Source organism: Plasmodium vivax, chromosome 9 (assembly GCF_000002415.2).
Source record: "Plasmodium vivax chromosome 9, whole genome shotgun sequence".
NCBI classification, from domain to species: domain Eukaryota; phylum Apicomplexa; class Aconoidasida; order Haemosporida; family Plasmodiidae; genus Plasmodium; species Plasmodium vivax.
The window spans coordinates 48,161-68,499 of NC_009914.1; the positions used below are offsets into that span (position 1 = coordinate 48,161).

The following is a 20,339-nucleotide window of genomic DNA, read 5'->3' on the forward strand; positions in this document are numbered from 1 at the left end:
AAGGATGTAGTTTCGTGAAAAACTGCTGCATGCGACTGTAACCAGGTTCCCCACCCCTTTCAGCGCGCAGTGTGCCCGCCGCGTTATATGTGAAATGAAAAAGTGCACGCATAAGTGTAGGAATAAGCGCCAGCGTAATTGTGTCCGTACGTGGGCCTATAGGAGTACCTACACGAGTACCTATATGAGCTCCTATGCGAGTTCCTATAAGAGTAACGATACTTATACCTATGCGCGTACCTATACGTGTGCGCGAGTCGCACGTTAACGTGTTCCCCAGTGTACGCAGGGCGCGCGCGCGAGTACGCTCAATTGCACCAAGGCAGCGCCGCATGAAGGACACCCAAACGTTGGTATACGCATATCCCAGGGACGTTTCATCCACGTTATGGTGACTCACGTGCCCTTAAAAAAATAGAAGATTGCACCAGCACATCATCCTTGCGTATTTAAAAAAAAAATGTAGCAAAATAAAATGCATTATGTACATACTTTATAGAAAAAATAAAAGCTCCTCATGGAAAAAAAAAAAAAACATTAAACAGTCAGTGGGCGAATAAAACAAATAAATGAACGAGCGACAAAACGAGCATGCGAATGAGCGAACGAGCGAACGAACCAACGCGCGACCGAATGAGCAAATGTATAACGCAATATATTGCAAAAAAAAATTGTTTTTAAGATTTATTTTGCTTTGCTGCATTTTACGCTCATATAGAAGATAAAAAAACGCAGCCCAATTTTTACAGAGCTTGTAAAAACCCTGCGTACCTATTTTCGACGAAAAAACGGTATCGCGCGAACACACAAAGTGAGAGAGGGGCAAAAAAGGAAAGATTTTAAAACAGGGGATACATGCATATGTTCCTACGTGCGTACATTCCAACGCGCATACGCTCTTACATGCATATGTTATTACATGCATAGTTATACATGCATAGTTCATACGTGCATATGTTCTTACATGCATAGTTCATACATGCATAGTTCTTACGTGCATACTTCCATACCCGCATATGCTCTCACATACGTATGTTTACCCGCATGCTTGCACGTACATACAGGCATAAACTCTCACATACGTATGTACCCCCATATATGCGCGCGTCCCCGCTTGCACTCTCACTGAGGCACATTCCAAGCATACTTACACGCGCGCGTATATATTCTGCGCGCATATATTCTGCGCATATACATCCTGCGCGTATAAGAGAAGAAGGTTGAGGGAATAGGAGGCGAACCAGGAAAGAGGCACCTCGAAAATACGTAACTTGCCCGATAGCACACTGCACATTGCGCAGTACAGGCAGAGTCGAAACAAAACATGCGCTAGAAAATGAACAACAATTTCAACATAAACGTTCAGGTGGACAGTGCGTTCCTCAGTGAGCACGAGGTGGAGGTGAATGGCTATTTCGCGAAATTGTACACGGGGGAAATTACGGTGGACACGATGATAGAAATCATGAAGAGCTTGTCATGCTGCCCCAAGGGGTCCAAAAATAATGATGTGTATAAATCAATGTTATTAATTTTGTTTAATGAGTGTAGGTTCTTCCCAAAATATCCGTCGGAAGAGCTGGACACCACAGCACAGCTATTTGGGAAGTTAGTAAAGCACAACTTGTTACTATCCTATGGCAATACCTTAGCTGTTGCATTGAGGTGCATTCTGGAAGCTTTAAAAAAAGGAAATGATTCTAAAATGTTCATCTTTGGAATTACAGCCTTGGAACAGTTTGAAGACTCTCTAATATGTTACCCTAGTTTTTTGTCCTCTCTAATAGAGCTCACTACCTTAAGGCAGTACAACCTGCAGTACGTCATTCATTGCAGCAATTTGTTAAGTACCCTTCCTGAGCACTTTAGAAGTTTACCCTACATAGATGCATCTACAATTTTAAAAATAAAACACCTCGCCGAAATTGGTGCTAACAGTAGCACAACTGATGCGAATATGTCTCAGGCGTCTAATGAGGACTTGAGAAAAATCTCTCCCCATAATGCACACAATTTGAAGAATGTAAATAATTTAATTTCCTCCATGGGCATAGCCATGGGTAGTGGCCTTGTTGAAAATGCAAATGTAAATAACAACCTCAGCGCTGCGAGCAGCTGCAGCAGTAACAACAATAACAGCGCCCTCGCCAACGCGCTAAGCAGCATGCTCAAGGCTAACAGCGCCAACCTAACTAGTGACAACGTGCTCTCCTACATCAGTGACCTTTTACCTAACAACTCAAGCCTTCTGCACCACCACCCGCATCTGCAAGCCAGTCAGCATGTCAATCTGCAAGCCAGTCAGCATGTCAATCTGCAGGCCAATCTGCAGGCCAGTCAGCATGTCAATCTGCAGGCCAATCTGCAGGCCAGCCAGCACATCAACCCCCACGCCAACCTGCAAGCCAATCTGCAAGCCAGTCAGCATATCAACCCGCACGCCAGTCAGCATATCAACCTGCAACCCAGCCAGCATATCAACCCACACGCCAGTCCGCACACCCTAGGTAGAACTGATCACCTTTTTAAAAATAAAAACATAAGCGATAACCTAAACAGTAACTATAACGTAAACATAAACAGCTTCTCCTCCCCCGTTAAGAACCAGAACATCACCTCCAATGTGAATCTACTAAACGGTGATAAGCTGAGCACCCCTTTTGGTGCCTCTAATCAGTTATATGCCAACCGGTCCTACGTACCTCCAAATGGAAGCAACCAAATGAACCGAGTTTTAACCTCCCAAGGCAACCAGTTCAACCTTGGGGGTAGGGAAATTGTATCCCTCAGCAATGCTTCCATCCTCAACGATCATGCAGGAGAAATCGGAGTGAGCTCTATGGTCGATGCTTCCAAGTATGCCAGTACGCCCGAAGGAATCAAACGCCCGAATGTTAATCTTGGCGGCGATAAGGGTGACGGCATCGGCATGAGCAGCAGCGTGGGCATCGGCAACAACCTCGCAAGTGGCAACCCGCTCAGCAGCAGGGACAAAGAGGAGCAGCTGTGCCAAATGATGGAATCGTTCTACGATCGGGTGCAGGTAAAGCTACCACCCAATTTGAGCCTAAACAACATCGGGGGGTTCGGACTAGGCCAAATAGAATGCCTAATGGACAACACCGAGTTAACTAAAAACATTATTGTGCCATCGTCCCTAATAATAGGCGAAGTGTTTAGCATTTTTAACACCCTCTGCTCATTCAATATTGATGAGAAAATTAAAATTTTAAAAGAAGTCATGCAGCCAGAGCACTACAGCTGGCTAGCCTTTTACATTGTCAAATCCAGGGCCTCCAAAGAAGTAAACCTCCACGAAGTTTTCCTGGAGTTTATTGATAAGCTAAGCTACCCTATGCTTATCGACACCATCATCAATATGACTTACGACTGCATACTCATCCTGTTCAAATACATAAACGAATTGAAAGAAGTTAGTGCATTTAAAACTGTGCTCAAAAATTTAGGCTCCTGGTTAGGGTTCATAACCCTAGGGAGAAATAGACCCCTAAAATCGAAGATCTTAGATTTAAAGTTAGTTCTATTTGAAGCCTACGAAAAAGGCTGCCTAGTTTGCATACTACCAATGGTATGCAGAATTTTAGAATCTATAAAACTGTCTAAAAATTTTAAGCCCCCCAATCCGTGGACCACCACTATGCTGTGCCTACTAACAGAAATTCATGAGCTCCCAAATGTGAAGACGTATACAATATTTGAGGTGGAAATTCTCTTTAAAAATCTGGCCCTAGATATCCACGCCTTTCAGAATAAAACCACCCTACTGAGTAAGCGAAGTGTCGCTCAAAATAGGAAAAGTGAGTTGCTCATTCCAAAAGGTGGTAACAACAACCAGGAGAGTAGCACCGCTTTACCTGTAAGTGAGGACCTGAAGAATCTCCCACGCAGGGAAGGCCTAACAAGCGCTATTAATACTCACATGGGTAGAGTAGAAGGTGCATTGACTATGAACCACAGAATGGAGGAGTTCGAAAATGCCGCTAAAATTACCGCCAGGGAGATACCAAGTAGTGTACCTAATAATGCTCGACCGAGCACGAGGTTCATCCCAGAAAAAGTGGAATACACCAGACGAAACAATAACCTCCCAAGTTACAACGCCGATTATGTCGATTCCGAATGGAGCAAAGATGATGGCGAGAGAATTGATGCCCTGACAAATGACATGACGTTAGTTTCCACGTTTTCCCCCCCAGATATAAGTCTAATAAATGCTAGCTACCACAAAAAGGTGGCCGGCAGCGGAGGTAAAAATGTCAATGCCATGGGTGAGCAGTACGCCCCCAGTGTGAGCTACGCCACTGGTGCCAACTACGACGCTAGTGCCACCTATGAGGGTAGTTCCATCCATCCCCGCAATGCCAACTATGATGGAAGTGCCAGCCATCTCGGCAACGCAAACTATTATGATAGCAACGCAGAGTACTATGAAAACGGCGCGGAGTACTACGACGGTGCTGCCAACTACGACGGTGCTGCCAACTACGACGGTGCTGCCAACTACGACGGTGCTGCCAACTACGACGGTGCTGCCAACTACGACGGTACCGCCGCCTACTACGACAGCAACGACAATATGGACATCCCGGACATCTCCATTGACAACAATTTAATTAACAACAAAATTAATAGTAGTAAGTTTTTGCAGAGCCTGAACAGCGCTGTGATTATATCCCCCTCCATAGCCCTCTTTCAAATCCAGCCGGGGTTAAAAAGCTTAGTTACTATAGCGTTTTATCAAGCCATTAGGGAAATCATCGCAGCTATATTGGACCGATCTGTAGCCATATCCTGTGTTACAACGAGAGAAATTGTGTGCAAAGATTTCTGCCTAGAAAGGGATGAAACGCTAATTAGGAAGGCGGCCCATATTATGATTTCATCACTAGCTGGTTCGTTAGCCCTAGTTACGTGTAAAGAACCGCTGCGAATTTCTCTAACGCACCATTTAAGACACTGGCTGGAAAAAACAAGCACGAAGGATTGCAACGACCAGGTTTTAATTGAACAAGTGGTTCAAATTCTAAGTGCAGATAACCTAGAATTAGGTTGCAGTCTAGTCGAACAGGCGGTCATTGAAAAGGCTATCAAAGACATTAATGAAGCGTTGGAACCTACCTTTGTAGCCAGGCAGGTAGCCAAAGAGAACAGAATCGCTCTCCACGATCCCATTCATCTTATGAACACGAAAAAAATGCAACTCGAAATCGCTCACTATCTAAAGTTAGGATCGCCTATTACGAATAATCAGCTGCAAGTATATAAGGACTTCCTAAACATAGCCCCGTTGAAAAAACTACACGCCGCTGCAAAGGCGCTGACGAAAGTGTACAAAAATGTGAACGATGTAAACGATGTGAACGATGTGAATTTGGAGAGTAATCAACAAAGCGGTGGTACCCTCATGCATGCCCTGTTTTCAAGTTCGAACTTACAGAAGAAGGAGGAAAAAATAGACTACCCAAAAAGTATGAACGAGGAGAAGCGAATTGCTAATGAACCCCCAAATGGAATGCCAAAAGGTGACCCCAAGGTAGTCAGAAAGACCCACACAGATTACAATCCGAATGGTGGTATAAAGACCGAGCAAAGTGTAAGCAGCGCGAAAAGGAATGCGAATGAAAATAGCAGCCCCTCCCCCCAACCGAGCTCCCCATCTGCGGCCCCACAAGCCACAAATTCACAGCTGCATAAAATTCTGAACAAATTAGAACTTGCGACTAACCAGTTGAAAGATGCCGTTAAGGACATCCTCATCCTCCCCCCCATATTATTTAACATAAATAAAGAAAAGCCCTCCGATAATGTAAACAAAATGAGCCTTCACATTTTGTATAGCCTGTCCGTGGACGGAAGCATATTTAACCTAATCAAATCCATCCCAGAAATAGCAGCGCTAACACAACATAAAAACGAGACCATCATTTCGTACTCTAATAGAATTTATAAATTCCTTTTTGAGATTATCCCCCCTAACAGTAATAGAACGCCATGGGTTTATCGATCGAATGACCCGTCTGGCATATACTTGGAAGTATTTCTGTGCATCCTGGAAAAGCTGAAAAAGAAATGCCCCTTGCTGAGAGAACACATAACGGATTTTATCATGTCGGATGATTCTTCCACCCTCTCGAATGATAACTCTCCAAGTTGTAGTAAGCGCCTTTTTTCCGCTTCCAACCTGCTGAAGGAGAAAGAATCAGACGATGTAGCCAAAATGGGAAGCGAATTTTCCTCCCCCACGAATAGCAACTCAAATTTGGATGGCCACCAAAATAAGAACGAGTCAGAAGTAAAGAGTCACAATAGAGGAGCGCCCAAGATGAATGCAAATGTGATAGCTGGCTTCATAAGGTACAATCTGGTCAACATGCAGAAATATAAATATTACCTTGTAAGGCAACTCAGCACAGACATGTATAGCGTCAACTCAAATGTGGAGTTTGTCATCCTACTGTTGAGGAAAATTTTAATAGACTTCCACATTTTCAGGTACAAGGATTTTGAAAGCATATTTATCATTTTGAATAACCTGAAGGAGCAGAACATTTTGACGAAGAAAGTTTTCTTCTTCAACGACTCCCCCCCTATTGACATCAACGTCGCCATCGAACTGTTGACTGAAGAGGCCAAAAAGATTCAGGGGAAAAAAGATGCCGTCATTTTTTCAGACCTGCTGCACGTTTATGAGGAGTATTTAAAGAGCGACGATGAGCGTAACGTGAGTGATGGGCGTGACCAGCATGCCGTACCGAGAGGTGCCTACACAGATCAGACGATGCTGCGAATCGGGATGGACAGGAGTGCCACCGATGCGGAGGCGAAAAAGGGACAACCGCCAGGGAGCCAAGTGCAAAATGGCAGAAATTGGCAACACGCGCAGGGAGAAGGTGGATCCAGGGGGGACGATGGATCGTATTACTCCAGTGAGACACTAAAGGGAAGAGAAACGAATGGAAGCACATTCGATTTGAAATGCGCAAGGACAAATAACAACTTCCACCTGAACGAATTAAAAAAAAGCGAGTTGCTGAAAAACCCACTGGAATATTTTAAAAGGGACTATAACCAATTAAGTGAAGACCTTTTAAGCGCCCTAATTGAGGAGCAACATTTCGATAAAATTCAAGACGAACTGAAGAGCGTCGACAACTTTGGTCTCCTAGACATGGAGGGCGTCAAGGTGCACACTGTGGAAGATGTGCGCCTGCGCGAGAAAGGCGAAAAGGAGAAGTCGGCCCTCAGTACGCGCACCAGCACCAACAATAAGAGCAACATAGACGGAATAGCGATAAATCAGATGAACCAGGAAAACAGAGCAAATGCGCATATATGCCACTCCAAGAGACAGGCGAAAAGGGAATACAAGAAAAACCTAAAAATTTTAATGGACCCTGAATATATAACCACCCTGACGCAGATAATCGATTTCTGCCTGAACACGGACTGGAATATACTGCAGAAAAGAAAAAATAATAAGTACTTCAAAGATAAAGGGGTGGGAGGTATTAGAGTAGTCCCAAAACCGCAGAAGATCCCAAAGCAACATGAACAGATCATTAGCATTTTTTTTTTCCAGTGGATAAAACTAATCAACCTTAAGAATGTGGAAAACCCTAACCAGAGTTACGTTAAGTTTTTCCAAAACATATCCAACCAAGGATTGCTACGAATTGATAATAACACAGATAACTTCTTTGCCGTGTGCATTTACAAAGCTGTCGAAGGAGGGACCTCCATTAGCACCGTCAACTCGAGTGGCCACATCGTGGAAAGGGGGAAAACCACCAACGTGTTAGATAAAGCCCACACTGCAAATGGAAACAGAGGGTCCAACTATCCTGGTGGTGCAATTTATGGGCAGCAAAACGGTGACTCTTCCCTAACGTCGCAGAAGAGAGAATTCGCAAATGGGGGAAGCGATCCCATACAAGGGGGACCCATCCAAGGGGACAATAACAACCCCAACGGAGTATACCCCCCCAGTGGCGAAACCAAAAGCGGTGGAGGAAACGAAGAATCGCCCCACTTGCACAGAAACAAAGCGATAAACAAAAATGAAGAAGATGACGCACAACGATTTGACAAAATTGGCAGACACGCAGAACAGACTAGTAGCGACGAAACGAAAGAACCAAGAGAAAAAAACAACAACAGCAGCAGCAAATGTTCCCAAGCTTCTGATGAAAATCGCTCCTACATAGAATCAACAAACTTAACTTTCTATTCTAATATGTCCAATGATGGGCACTCTCATTCAGATGACGAAGAAGAATCCTGCCTGGACTCTTCATCAAGAAGGCAGAGGACCACAAAACAGATGCAGGTGAAAAAAAGCGAAATGTTGAGGAACTTATCCTCTGCCATCAACGGATCGGCTGACGTAGACTTTGCGTCACACTGTGAAAACGAATTTGACAAATCGGAGACCCATTTTGAGGTGAAGAGGAGGAACGGTGGTGGTAGTCCAAATGAAATGGCTGTTTCTCACTTGAGGGGCAGTTACAAGCACGGAAGTGGGGTCGAGTCGGACGAAGCGGAAGAAGAGGAAGAAGAGGAAGAAACGGGAGACACGGAAGACTCGGAAGAAACGGAAGAAACGGAGGATGAACTGGATGAGCAGCTAGACGAAGCAGAAGTGGGTGTTGAGTTAGAAGCGGACGATGAGATAGAAGCGGATGTTGAGATAGAAGCGGATGGTGAGATAGAAGCGGATGTTGAGTTAGAAGCGGATGTTGAGATAGAAGCGGATGGTGAGATAGAAGCGGATGTTGAGTTAGAAGCGGATGATGAGATAGAAGCGGAAGAGCCGGGGGAGGAACACCACGGGAGCGACGCAGACGAAGAGGAGGAAGACGACGAGGAAGACGATGTGGTGGTGCAGAGCGACGGGGAGGGAGAAACGCAAATTGAGAGCGACGAGGAAGACGAAACGGATGTGGAGGAGGAAGAAGCAGACGAAGCGGACGAAGCGGATGAAGCGGGTGAAGCGGGTGAAACGGACGAGGAGGACGAAACGGAGGTCGAGGACGGCCATCACGGCGACCGCGCCAGTGAGAGTTACGAGGTGGAAGCGGAAGAGCAGCAGCAGCAGTTAGGGGAGGGCGAGGAAGAAGCCAGCAAGGAAGGCGACGAGGTAGAAGCCAGCGAGGAAGCCCACGTGGAAGATTCCCAGAGCAGCGGCGAGAGCGACGATGAGGACGTCTACCACTACCACTGCGACCTGCGCGACCGCTACGCCTGCGGACAGCCGGAGGGGGGCAACCAGCCCGGAGGAGGCATCTCCACTGCAGAACAGCCGGTGAGACTGGAAGGAAATTTCCACGTGGATGACACGATTGACGCTCTTTCGTTGGATGGCCTGGCGAAAATGATCATCTGCATGATGAAGCTAGTCGACACGCAGCAAATCTCGCCATTCATTCTGTTTCAAAAGGTGATGAACGTATTTTGTAGAATCGTAGTGAAGGAGTCCAGAAGGAATAAAAGGAACTTCAACCAGAGACCCTACTTCCGCCTCTTCCTATCCATCCTAGTCGAAATAAATAAAAACGAAAAATACTTTGAGCAGTCATACAATAAGTTAATCCTAGCCTTGGGGTATTACCTCTGTATTTTGAACCCCTTGCGTATCCCCACATTTATTTTCGCCTGGCTAGAATTGATAAGCCACAAATTGTTTCTGCCCAAAATATTGAAAACGTCCAAGGGGTGGTGCATATACAACAAGTTACTAATTTATTTGCTAGAATTTCTTTACGTGTTTTTGAAGAATGCATATTTAACTCCCCCCATAAAAATAATCTACAGAGGGACACTCAGAATGTTGCTAATTTTGCTGCACGATTTTCCAGAGTTCCTTTGTGTGTACAATTTCTCCTTTTGTAATTCCATCCCGTTGAATTGTGTCCAATTGAGGAACCTAATCCTGTCTGCTTTTCCAAGAAATTTGAAGCTACCCCATCCGTTTTACCCCAATTTGAAAGTAGACCTCCTGCCAGAAATGAAAGTCGTCCCAGTGATCCTAAACAACTTCACATTTATTCTAATTGATTATAATATAAAGAAAGACGTGGATGATTATTTCGTCAGCAGAAATGTCACCTGCTTAAAAAAAATGCATCAAAAATTGCTCATCAGAAATAAAATGAAAGCTTTATATTTAAAAACCAAGTACAACATAGCCTTGATAAATGCCCTAGTGCTGTACATTGGTATGTCCCTCCCCTCGCAGATACTAATGATTGACAAGGTTTCAGAGTCCCACCCCGCATTGGAAATAATTCTACACCTGACTTATAGGCTAGACATGGAAGGGAGATATTACTTGCTCTCCTCCATCGCCAACCATTTGAGATACCCCAATGCGCATACGCACTACTTCTCTTGTCTCCTCCTCTGGATTTTTAACATTTCCAAAATGGAAGTGGTAAATGAGCAGATTACTGGCATTCTGCTAGAGAGACTGATAGTGCATAGGCCTCACCCCTGGGGACTTCTAATCACCTTCATCGAGCTTATCAAAAACCCCATCTTCAAATTCTGGCAGTGCTCCTTTGTGCATGTTAACCCGGAGATAGAAAAACTGTTTCAGTCCATCGCGCACTCGTGTTTGGTCAACCAGATGGAGCACTTCAGCGGGGTCGCCGCGGTTGGGGCGGTTGCGGCGGTTGCGGCGGATGGATCAGCGGGCGGCGTTAACGCAGTTAGCGCAGTTGGCCCAGTTGGCCCCGTTGGCGGCGCCAATCAGGGCACCTCTTCCACGCACACGACGAGCGACGTGAACCCTGTCAGTGCGAGGAGTCCCCCCCCCTGCAACGACCGTAGCAACGCAGACTTGAAAATGTATACCCTTCCAAATGAGCCACATGCGAATAAAATCATGCCCAATTCCCATCACCACAACCAAGGCAGCAGCACCAGCAGCAGCATCACAAATAGGTACACCCAAAAACATGAGCACTCCGCAAATGGAAGCATCGCCATGAATAACCACTTCGCCCATGGCAGTAACGATGACCTTTTCAGGAACGCAATGAGTGGCGACCACCTAAATGGTTATGCAGCAAAAGGTAACGCCTACCCTAGTGTGTGTGAACAACAACCCGCTAGGGTTCATCCCAATATGTTAAGGAGTCACATCAGCTATAATGACAGCAGTTCGATCGATACGGATAATTATAGCCTGCCCAACAACCGCGTCGCCCAGAGGAACCACCCCCTCAGTGGGTATGCCGCCCCTCCCCATGTAGCTGCAGAAAGTAACAACCGCAATGATTTTTACCACCCACAAAATTTACACCACTTGCTTGCTAAAAGTAATAAAGCCCTAGATATTGATGGTCAGAGCGATTTCGGAGAAATGCAAAGGGGAGTGCCCAATGGCAGTCTTAGTGCCAACGACAGTGGAAGGAGTGCAGCACCCCCCGTTAGGGGTATCCATGGAACCATGGGAAGTGGCACAAATGTGGGGTTCCATGGAGGCTTCCACCCGAACCGAAACCTCATCAGCACCAACGTGAGTCTCAATTCGCGCAACCACAGCGTGGAGAGTTTGATCAATCTGACGAATTACGCCGACCTGAAAAACGTCAGCAGTAATGCAAACCACGGCGGGCATTGAAGCGACAATGTAGGATGGGGACGCCCATCCGAAGGAAGGTATGCCTCTGTGTGGAAGTACCCACAAAGGAGGTGAAGCCCCTCCCCATGGTAGAAGCAGGGCGGAACACTCATTACCACAATAAGGCGCGCCTTACAGCAGCACTTGTTTTGCTTTCCCCCCATTAATAGGAAAGAAAAAAAAAAAAACATAGCATAGTATAACGTAACATAGCGTAACGTAACATAACCGCGTTGCCATTACGCTCTACACCATTGAAACTCCCTGCGCGCACATTCACACGTGCCGCTTTTCCCCACATGGCGATCCAAGCCGCACGAGGGCGTGTACTTAACACTGGGCAGGGTTACTTATAACCCCTCCAGGGAACTATTTTTTCCCACAAGATTTTTTCCATATTGCATTTACCCAAACATGTGCCTTTTGCAGTCGTAATACCCATTTGTACGATTAAAAAAGGGAGTTTATTTCCCCCCCTTTTTTGCAACTCACTTTTTATTGTCCTTCCTTTTGAATTTTTTCCTTCCATTCTTTGCTTCCCCCTTTTTTTGTCCTTTTTAACAAACGTGTGCTTGGAAAAAAAATTAAAATAAAATTCCAAATGGACAGCACATCGTGCGCGGCATTTATTTTATTCTTTTGCCGTTTAATTACCAAATTAAAACTTCATTTTTGATAAGTGTTAACAATTCAGAAGCGTTGTGGAGAAAGTTAAAAAAAAAGGTGAGTGAAACAAAAAAGGAGTCACCCTAAAATTGGCGTTTAATCCACGGGGCTGCTTCCCCCCGTTGTGGCATCAGCACTTGTTCGTTTAAAACAAACTATCACACGCTGGTCCAGGCTGTGCGTAGTGCTTATTTGTGGACGGCCCAAACTGCTCAATTTTCACCAAGGAACGATCACGCGGGGTGGAGGCCATACTCAGCAAAATTTCATCCACCTCTTCACCCCTGCGAAGTGGGCACTTTTTTCTTTCGCGTGTCTCTTTACCTCCTCCGCGAAATGCAAACATGCACATATAACACGAGTGCACACGCGCATGTACACATTCACCTCACATATGAAGGCTAAACCAAAGCGTCATTTAATTCGTTGCGGGTAAATCTCCATTCCATTCGTTTGACCTCCTTTTCTTCCCCTTCCTTGCAGTCCTTCTTCCTCCCCACCTCATTATGGAAAATACAAACCCATTCGAATTTAAAAAGGTGGACAAGCTAAACCTGGACAAGTACAATGTCCCCCCGTTCTTCGAGGAAATCCTTTCCGAGTTCATCGCCAAATTAGTGAAGACCCATCCGGACAATGCGTACCTCTTTGCGCTCAATTATTTTGATGATAAATTGAAGGAGCACCACTGACACTGTTTTGAATTCCCTTTTTTGTGGCATTTTAATGATTTTAAAATCCAAGGAAGGGGAAGAGTGCTTCCTCCTTTACCGCCTCACATCATCAGGACGTCCATTATAGTTTCGATGTTTATCTCTATGACGGACACTGTAGAGGAGAAGAGGGGAAATCGGTTGGTAAAAGGGAGCGAAGTTTGACAGGCGCCGCAAAAGGGAGAGCACTATGGGGGGGAAAAACCACCACGGAGAATATGCCCCACAACTGAATGCAGCATGCCACATATGCACCCCCATCCAGACGCATGACCGACTACTCCTCAATTAACGCTATCGAAGGAGAGCAGCCCTTACCTGGAATGTCGATGGAGAAATTTTCCAAAACCTTCGGGTGAATTATGCCCATAATGCCAAACTTCAAGTTGTGCGGGCACAAGACGATGTCAACTACTCGCTCGTTCAGGAAGGAGGGGTCTGCGCAGAGTGGGGATTTTGAGAAGGGGAAAAAAAAGGAGAGTAAATTTTGCATGGGAGAACAACAGAAGGGTAATCATCGCATATACGCACATATCAGCACATTTGCACACGTTCGACGATGCGCATAAACGCAACAACGCTTTGGCATTCACCACGCCTGCGGCGCTCGCCCCTGTGCCTGCACGCCTTACCCTCCTTGGGCACCAACTTGTAGAACACGTCCGACCGAATGGCCACATTCTCCTTGCTCTTCTCCTCAATTTTGTAATCACTGAAAAGCTGGAACTCCTTCAAAACGGTTTCTAGCATGCCGTGCGCCTCCTCCAACCCCGCCGTGAACTTATCGGCAAAGATAACAGACAAGTACCTCTTATTCACAGCGTTGGTATCCGTTCTGTCATACGTGGTATACGAAACGTCACCAATTTCAAAGAAGCGCAGGGGGAGTTCCCTGTGCTTATTGGCGGACACGAATTTTAACATATTCACAATGAGAGATGTCCTAACAATTTCGTACTCTGACGTTTTGGAGTTCATTATTTGGACTGGGGGCGCCAAGGGGTTGTACTCATCCAGGTTAATCTTCCTATCGTCATAGCTTCTATGCTTCCTCAACATGCAGTCGTAGTTTTCCCTCTTCGATAGCAGCGCATTTGTCATCACCTCTGTGTAGGTACACTCCGCTAAAACATTCCTGAACAACTCCGTGCATGCACTTAGCGAATTTTTTTTTGCAATTTCAATTTTTTCAGATACGATATTTCCATACCCGTACGCGATGGCTATATCCTCGACAATATCACAGAAGTGCATTATGTCCGATCGGTAGAAGGGAACATCCACGGTGAATGTACTGCTATCAATAACCTTCGACGTTATCATCATTTTTTTTAGCAACGGTTCGACGTCCTTCACAGAAAGGTTTAAAATGCCGGACAGTTTCCTCACGTAGTCCATATGGCACGTCAAAGTTTTGTTCTTAAAAACTGGGTACAAATAGCCATTCCCCTTTTCCGCCTTATGGTTTTTATCATACTGGACGAAGAAGGAGTGAATGGAGTACTTCGGAGTGCAGTATTCTGACAGCATAGAACATATAATGTTGACAGCTATTTCGGCTTTGTTCCTATCAATCGCTGTACATTCAATAAATAAATTCCTCGTGTCGTAGGTAATTTTGGTATAATCACAATTGATAATCGGGGGGAGCGATAATATCTGACCGCCTGCATCGACGATGACTGGGAATTTCTCAAAATCGCTAATAATTTTTAAATACGATTTTAAATTTATATTGTCTTGATAAAAATTTATAAAATTATTTCCATTCACATTTTGCGTTTCGTTTAGGGGAATGAAATTTATTTTTTCCTTCTCTTCAAATTTGTACGCCACAGGGAAGTTTATCTTATCATAATCGTGAATTCCTATCGCCAGCAGGATTCTTTTTTTCCCCAAATTATGATGCAACTTTTCCTGCAGCTCTATAATATTATTGTATACATTTTCATTCATTTTTACATTTTTCAAAACGGCCGAAACGACGTAGCTTCTCCGTTCGTCCACCGATTCGTCCACTCGCATGAAGTGCTTTTCCTTAACACACGCCTCTTCACTATTCGTTAACAGGGCATAACTAACATTTTCATATTTCCCTATAAAACTTTTCAGCGCTCGACATAGCCCCTCCACACATACCAAGTCGTACCTGTTTGCCGGCACTTCAATTTTGTAAATCTTTTTTTCCCCTTTGTATTCTACGTCGTCAATTTCTATCCCAAATTCGAAGCAAATATCGTTCAGTTTTTCCTCTTCGATTTTTTCCCCCAGCTTTTCTATGAGGTCCTCTTCGTGCACGGAAATCGTCGGCATGTTGTCTCTCCACAGGTTTGATAAGATCCTACGTGTGGCAGCTACTTCTATGTGGTTACCCTACTTGGGGGTCCTCTATAATCACAAATATTTGTGCCTTTTTCACCCCTTAAACAGGGTAGATGTATCCCCTTACCGTGTGAATCGACGTTGACGCACGAGCAATGTTGCTTCCCCAAATGGCATAACTCTCCGTCCACTGCCCCACGTGAATAAGCTCTTATGGCGCTCCTCTTTTGTAGGGGTTGTCCTCCCTACTGATGAACACCCTTTCGAAAAATTGAAAAGATGAGCCGTTTCTCCAAATGCGAGCGATTAAGATGTGCTTCCAATGTTCCTCTGCTTTGGTGCCAACTGCCGTTGGATTTCCACTACTTTTTCACCACGCCCGGTAAAGAAAAGAAGGCCATACAAAGCGCATCTGTAAGTACATACGATCGCTCACTAATGCGCTGCTTCACCTTCGTAGTCGCTAACCACGTGGGGTATTCTTCCCCCTATTTGAGAAGCGGAAGGGGTAGGGTCTCTTGTGAGCCAAATTGGAGGATCCTCTGTTTATCTCTCCACCGCATTCTACTCTGGGTGGATAACTCGCTAAGCGGTTTAGAAAAATGAGTTGCCTTTTTTCGGACTGCCTCCACCCCTTCACATTTTCGCAATGTACAGAATTGTAAGCTCGTCACTTATTCTGGGACTGATCTTTCTCCTTTAGGGGCTTCCTTCAGATGTTTTATTTATTTATTTTTTTTTTCTTCTCATCACAGGGTTAACTCTTACATTGCAAAATTCACAAATTGATCATTTTTTTTTCTTTTTGCACTGTCAGCTTCCCCTTTTTTCTTTCTCCTTTTTTTGTTGCATTTTTCTCCCCCCATTTTGGCAAAAAGTATGAACATACTAGTCAACAGCTTGGTGCAAGCGAGCACCTGGTGGCGCATATTTACCTACTACAGATGGTTGGCCAATATTCGCTCACCACGCAAATGCGAGTATGACTATGTACTGTATATGTTCCTTAGAGTATGGCTTTCCCGAAAAAACCCTTTCCTTTATGCCTTCCTAACTTACACCTTTACTGTGACAGAATGTCCCCTTTTTTGCAGTACCATCGGGGGGACTCTTCACCCATGGGGGAAAAAAAAAAAAATTACCTTTCCGGAGTAGTGGGACGAACGTACCTGCGCGAATACTTAATTACCTCTACTATGAGGGTACTTTTCCACACTTTGCGTAGGTAGTTATCCAAACCATCCTCCGGGAAGCCCCCCCACACGAACAACAAACGTGCAAATCAGTTCCCCCTCGTCCAAAGCTACACAAAAGGTACAAGTAACGTAAAACAGTTCCACGCAGATCGTCTGACAGCCTCTTTCACCCGTTTCTGTCTTGTGCATTCACAGTGGGTCCCCTTACATTTATAAGAAACGTTAAAAAAACGCACAAAACGAAAAAGCGCAAAAATGACCATCTTGTGTTCTCCCCAACGAAACTACGATTAAACCTTTTACAAAACTTAAAAAAAAAGTAATCAAGGGGGGCGTGAAATTACCCGTAGTTATGTGTGTCCCGTGAGGGGGGGGAAAGGGGCACAAAAAAAAAGAGTGAAAAAAAAGAGGGCATAAAAAAATAGATAAACTTCAAAAGTGGGTAGACTTCAAAAAATGGGAACTTCAAAAAATAATACAAAGGGGTGCAACACAGGAGGCACAAATCCCCAAAAAACAAATCGTGCGGAATATCGCACGGGGAAGGAAGTTCGGGTGGACGTACCCCACGTGGTCCTTTCGCCAGCCGAATGGATTCGCCCATCGCGGCGGGGGGCAAAGAATTGGGGAACATCACAAAGGGGGACACGCGGCGTGAAGTATGTTAAGGTGCATACGCAGCTACGGTGAGAAGCGGCACGAAGCGGCATAATGCGGCGCTCTACAAGTAAGGGGCGAAGGGACGGCAAGTCTAAGGGCCCCCTTCATTTTCTCCCCATACATGGCTCCTAATTTTATACGTAATGATGAAACAGCCAGATGAATGGGGGAATGATAAAAGAGAGAAAACAGAGAAGCAGATGAGAGAAGAAGAAACTCCCGTTCGGGGAAACGACGCACATACTTACAGCGGCGAAGTCACAACTTCGTGTGTCACCTATCCACAAGGGTATCCGCTTCCTCCCCCAGCCGCTTTTACCATTTACTGTTTACTCACACCCATGGGGTCTTTCATCATATAACCCTAAAGACAACCAAAATGATTACTATCAAAATTATGAGAACAAAAAAAAGGAAGCCCATGCACCGGATGTTCCTAAAGTACCTGTTCCTCGTTATTTCAATTTCGCGACCGGACATAAGAATGTTATCGTGGGTAGTCATTATTTGAGAGTCTATGTTATCGATGCTTTCCCCTTGAATGTTCACCTGGTCAAATAGCTCCTTGTATAGCTCTTGTATGTTTATTATATCTTTATGTAATTTTTTTATTTCCTTATTTTTCTGACTTAAGATTTCGTTTTCGATGTCCACCGTTTTCACCGAGACGAATTGCCTCTCTTGCTGGGGGTCTTCCAGGTCTACATCCTGCCCGTACGCACCGCTCCCCAAGTAGGAATCCTCATGTCCATACGGATCACCCTGCCCGTACGCATCATTCTGCAGGAGGTACTCATTAACTTCGCTCTTCTTACTCCCCGTGAAAATATTACTTTTATATTTCTTCTTCATTTTTTTCCCCGCACCTGCGTTTTCCATGCCCCGGGGGGAAGGGCCATAACTCCCCTCATAATTTTCATTCTCGTTAAAATTAAAATCATAAATGTTTACGTTAAACTTGTCCCTACTGGAGTCATAATTTGAATCACTGTTTCGAGAAAAGTTGGTGAGCGAATCGTATTCTAAGTTGTTACCTGACTCGTTCATATTTTTTGATAGCATGTCATTTAAAACTGTTTTGTTGATATAATTTTTTGACGCACTTTGGAAATTGTTCACCGCTGCGAGGTACGAGTTGGACAGCTTCTGCAGCATCAGCTTCATTCGCATCTGTAAGTTTGGCGTAAAGGGGGGAAAAAAAAAAGTGTGTGTGGGTGGGGAGGCATTACTTCCATATGATGCAAAGCAGTCTTTCTGTGCATGCTGCCCGCTCAAAATTGTTTCACCCCTTCACATGTACGCACAAACGTAGTCATCCTATTCAACTCCCCACACTCATCTACGTTGGAATAAGCGAAGGCACATTTACGCTCGGGTGAAGGGCAGGACGTACCCTTTCGCCTGGGGGGACATTTTCTGCGCTATTGGAATAACTCTTGATCTTTCTCTGGATCTCCTGGATTTTCATTTTCCCCTCCTGCACAATTTCTTGGCTGCAAAGAAGGGGGCACACGTGTATATATGTACATGTTCGGCTTAAACGCTGTGCAATTTGGCGGGTCCCTCATCAAAACCACTACTGCGTTTTACAAAATTGACCAATTTAACACCGGTACGGTGAATTCGTCCCATTTTATGCGTGAAATAGGGGCACACCTCTCCGCAACGAACACGCGAGTTGTACATACAAGAGGAGACGCTCGTCGTCCTCTTCCCCTTATGCGTCTCTCCCCATCTGCTTACACTTTTTCTGAACTCTCAACGGAACAAACTTCATTTTCATTCTACAGTGGAGGGTGCAAAAAAAAAAGACGTTCATTAGGATGTGAATTAAATAGGCACCTCCAATTTAACATTCGGTACGTTAGCAAAGGGGGGCATTACCCCCCTTCGTTTTCTCCAATTCATTGTCACGGAGAAGAGGCACCCATTTCGCACTAGCTAAAAGGAAATAAAAAAACGCTCATCCTGTTCACTCACAATTTTTGAGATCCGTAAGGTGTAGGATTGTATTATGCCAATGTCATTTTGAATGTCCGCGCCAAATTCAAAGTTGTTCGCATTTTTCTGAATAGTCTTTTTGCTCTCCTTCTTTTTTGTTGAATATGACATGTTTTGGGGAGCGGCGTGGCAGGGAAGCGGTGTGGTAGAGAAGCGGTGTGGTAGAGAAGCGGTGTGGTAGAGAAGCGGTGTGGTAGAGAAGCGGTGTAGGAGCAAAGCGGTGTAGGAGCAAAGCGGCGTAGCAGTGAGGTAACTCCCACGAGGGGCGAACGCGTGGAGCAGCAACGCGGAGAAGTCGAAATGGAGCAAGCTGGGTATACCTCAGCTGGGGGGTATTTATACAAACATATGTAAAGGGGAAGAAAAATACTGGGGGCTTCGAACGGCGGGCTGCGCAAAAACGAACACTTTACAATTGCTTACGCGCAATTTAGCCGTACAATAGCTCCAAGGGAGTGACAAAAAGAAGCTATTTCTTCCCTTAAAGGTTTAAAATTCGCTTGATAATTCATTTTTTTTTTTTTTTTTTTCCTTCTTCGTGTGGTGAAAAGTTTGTAAAACCTTAAAACGACAAAAAATTGAAGAACAGAAGTAATACCATTGAGAAAAAAAAAAAAAAAAAAAAAAAAATAAGAAAAGCTGAAAAAAGCTGAGGAACGCTGAGGAACGCTGAGGAACGCTGAGGAACGCTGAGGAATGCTGAGGAACGCTAAGCGCGAAGAAACACGAAGCAACTTCAGCAGAATTGTTAAAAAAAACTAAATTGACAATTCAAAAGGGATGTGAGCAAAAGATGTAAACATATCACTTACGATTCATCACATATGTATAATCACCGAGTTTGTTTTCATATATACGCCTACATGTACATCGTATAGTTAGCTTTTAATACGTGCACGTACGTATGTATTGTACCAAATGGGATGCCATATTCACGTGTGCGTGTAAATTTTAGCGTATATAAAATTGCATACAGCTGCGACAAATGGATGTGCATATGGTATAATGCAATGTAATATTATATATAATATAATGTACGTGCGTGCTTGCCATGATTATATATCAGAGCTCATAAAGGCATATGGAACAAAAAAAAGAAAAAAAAAAAAAATAATTAAGTTGAAAAATTGAATAAAT

At 44.6% G+C, this 20,339-nt stretch overlaps 3 protein-coding genes across 3 annotated transcripts, besides 54 other annotated features; 1 reads left to right on the top strand and 2 right to left on the bottom strand.

Annotated features, from left to right (window-relative positions):
• Positions 1-234: 234 nt before the first annotated feature.
• Positions 235-264: a microsatellite.
• A 55-nt stretch (positions 265-319) lies between these two features.
• Positions 320-345: a microsatellite.
• Positions 346-500: 155 nt separating this feature from the next.
• Positions 501-537: a microsatellite.
• A 242-nt stretch (positions 538-779) lies between these two features.
• Positions 780-803: a microsatellite.
• A 533-nt stretch (positions 804-1,336) lies between these two features.
• PVX_090875 (hypothetical protein, conserved) lies at positions 1,337-13,002 on the top strand (the record flags this gene model as incomplete). Its single annotated transcript, XM_001615118.1, has 2 exons — positions 1,337-11,618; positions 12,794-13,002. 2 exons carry the CDS (start codon positions 1,337-1,339, stop codon positions 13,000-13,002), a joined length of 10,491 nt encoding a protein of 3,496 aa, XP_001615168.1.
• Positions 1,364-1,383: a microsatellite.
• Positions 1,495-1,519: a microsatellite.
• Positions 1,642-1,662: a microsatellite.
• Positions 3,065-3,120: a microsatellite.
• Positions 4,662-4,685: a microsatellite.
• Positions 5,385-5,404: a microsatellite.
• Positions 5,505-5,647: a microsatellite.
• Positions 5,780-5,816: a microsatellite.
• Positions 6,076-6,106: a microsatellite.
• Positions 6,170-6,190: a microsatellite.
• Positions 6,654-6,674: a microsatellite.
• Positions 7,355-7,383: a microsatellite.
• Positions 7,956-8,100: a microsatellite.
• Positions 8,123-8,168: a microsatellite.
• Positions 8,231-8,252: a microsatellite.
• Positions 8,375-8,400: a microsatellite.
• Positions 9,127-9,147: a microsatellite.
• Positions 10,281-10,306: a microsatellite.
• Positions 10,492-10,559: a microsatellite.
• Positions 11,109-11,164: a microsatellite.
• Positions 11,774-11,804: a microsatellite.
• Positions 11,927-11,947: a microsatellite.
• Positions 12,414-12,433: a microsatellite.
• Positions 12,523-12,545: a microsatellite.
• Positions 12,565-12,596: a microsatellite.
• Positions 12,823-12,863: a microsatellite.
• Positions 12,893-13,001: a microsatellite.
• Positions 13,003-13,077: 75 nt separating the features above from the next.
• Positions 13,078-13,098: a microsatellite.
• On the bottom strand, positions 13,086-16,703 carry PVX_090880 (phenylalanyl-tRNA synthetase beta chain, putative; the record flags this gene model as incomplete). The annotated part of the gene is made up of 3 exons (XM_001615119.1): positions 13,656-16,703; positions 13,342-13,461; positions 13,086-13,138 (listed from the first exon to the last, which is right to left on the bottom strand). The coding sequence occupies exons 1-3, from the start codon at positions 15,334-15,336 to the stop codon at positions 13,086-13,088; spliced, it is 1,854 nt and encodes a 617-aa protein (XP_001615169.1). The 5' UTR covers positions 15,337-16,703.
• Positions 13,197-13,218: a microsatellite.
• Positions 13,320-13,458: a microsatellite.
• Positions 13,726-13,765: a microsatellite.
• Positions 13,839-13,858: a microsatellite.
• Positions 14,068-14,087: a microsatellite.
• Positions 14,089-14,128: a microsatellite.
• Positions 14,210-14,243: a microsatellite.
• Positions 14,257-14,292: a microsatellite.
• Positions 14,450-14,504: a microsatellite.
• Positions 14,559-14,593: a microsatellite.
• Positions 14,711-14,736: a microsatellite.
• Positions 15,594-15,619: a microsatellite.
• Positions 15,683-15,714: a microsatellite.
• Positions 16,098-16,123: a microsatellite.
• Positions 16,704-16,728: 25 nt separating the features above from the next.
• Positions 16,729-16,771: a microsatellite.
• Positions 16,772-17,196: 425 nt separating this feature from the next.
• Positions 17,197-17,270: a microsatellite.
• Positions 17,214-17,238: a microsatellite.
• A 275-nt stretch (positions 17,271-17,545) lies between the features above and the next one.
• Positions 17,546-17,570: a microsatellite.
• PVX_090885 (hypothetical protein, conserved) lies at positions 17,556-19,313 on the bottom strand (the record flags this gene model as incomplete). Its single annotated transcript, XM_001615120.1, has 4 exons — positions 17,556-18,371; positions 18,595-18,694; positions 18,945-18,985; positions 19,182-19,313. 4 exons carry the CDS (start codon positions 19,311-19,313, stop codon positions 17,556-17,558), a joined length of 1,089 nt encoding a protein of 362 aa, XP_001615170.1.
• Positions 19,252-19,275: a microsatellite.
• A 469-nt stretch (positions 19,314-19,782) lies between the features above and the next one.
• Positions 19,783-19,802: a microsatellite.
• Positions 19,803-19,927: 125 nt separating this feature from the next.
• Positions 19,928-19,964: a microsatellite.
• Positions 19,965-20,214: 250 nt separating this feature from the next.
• Positions 20,215-20,240: a microsatellite.
• Positions 20,241-20,339: the final 99 nt, after the last annotated feature.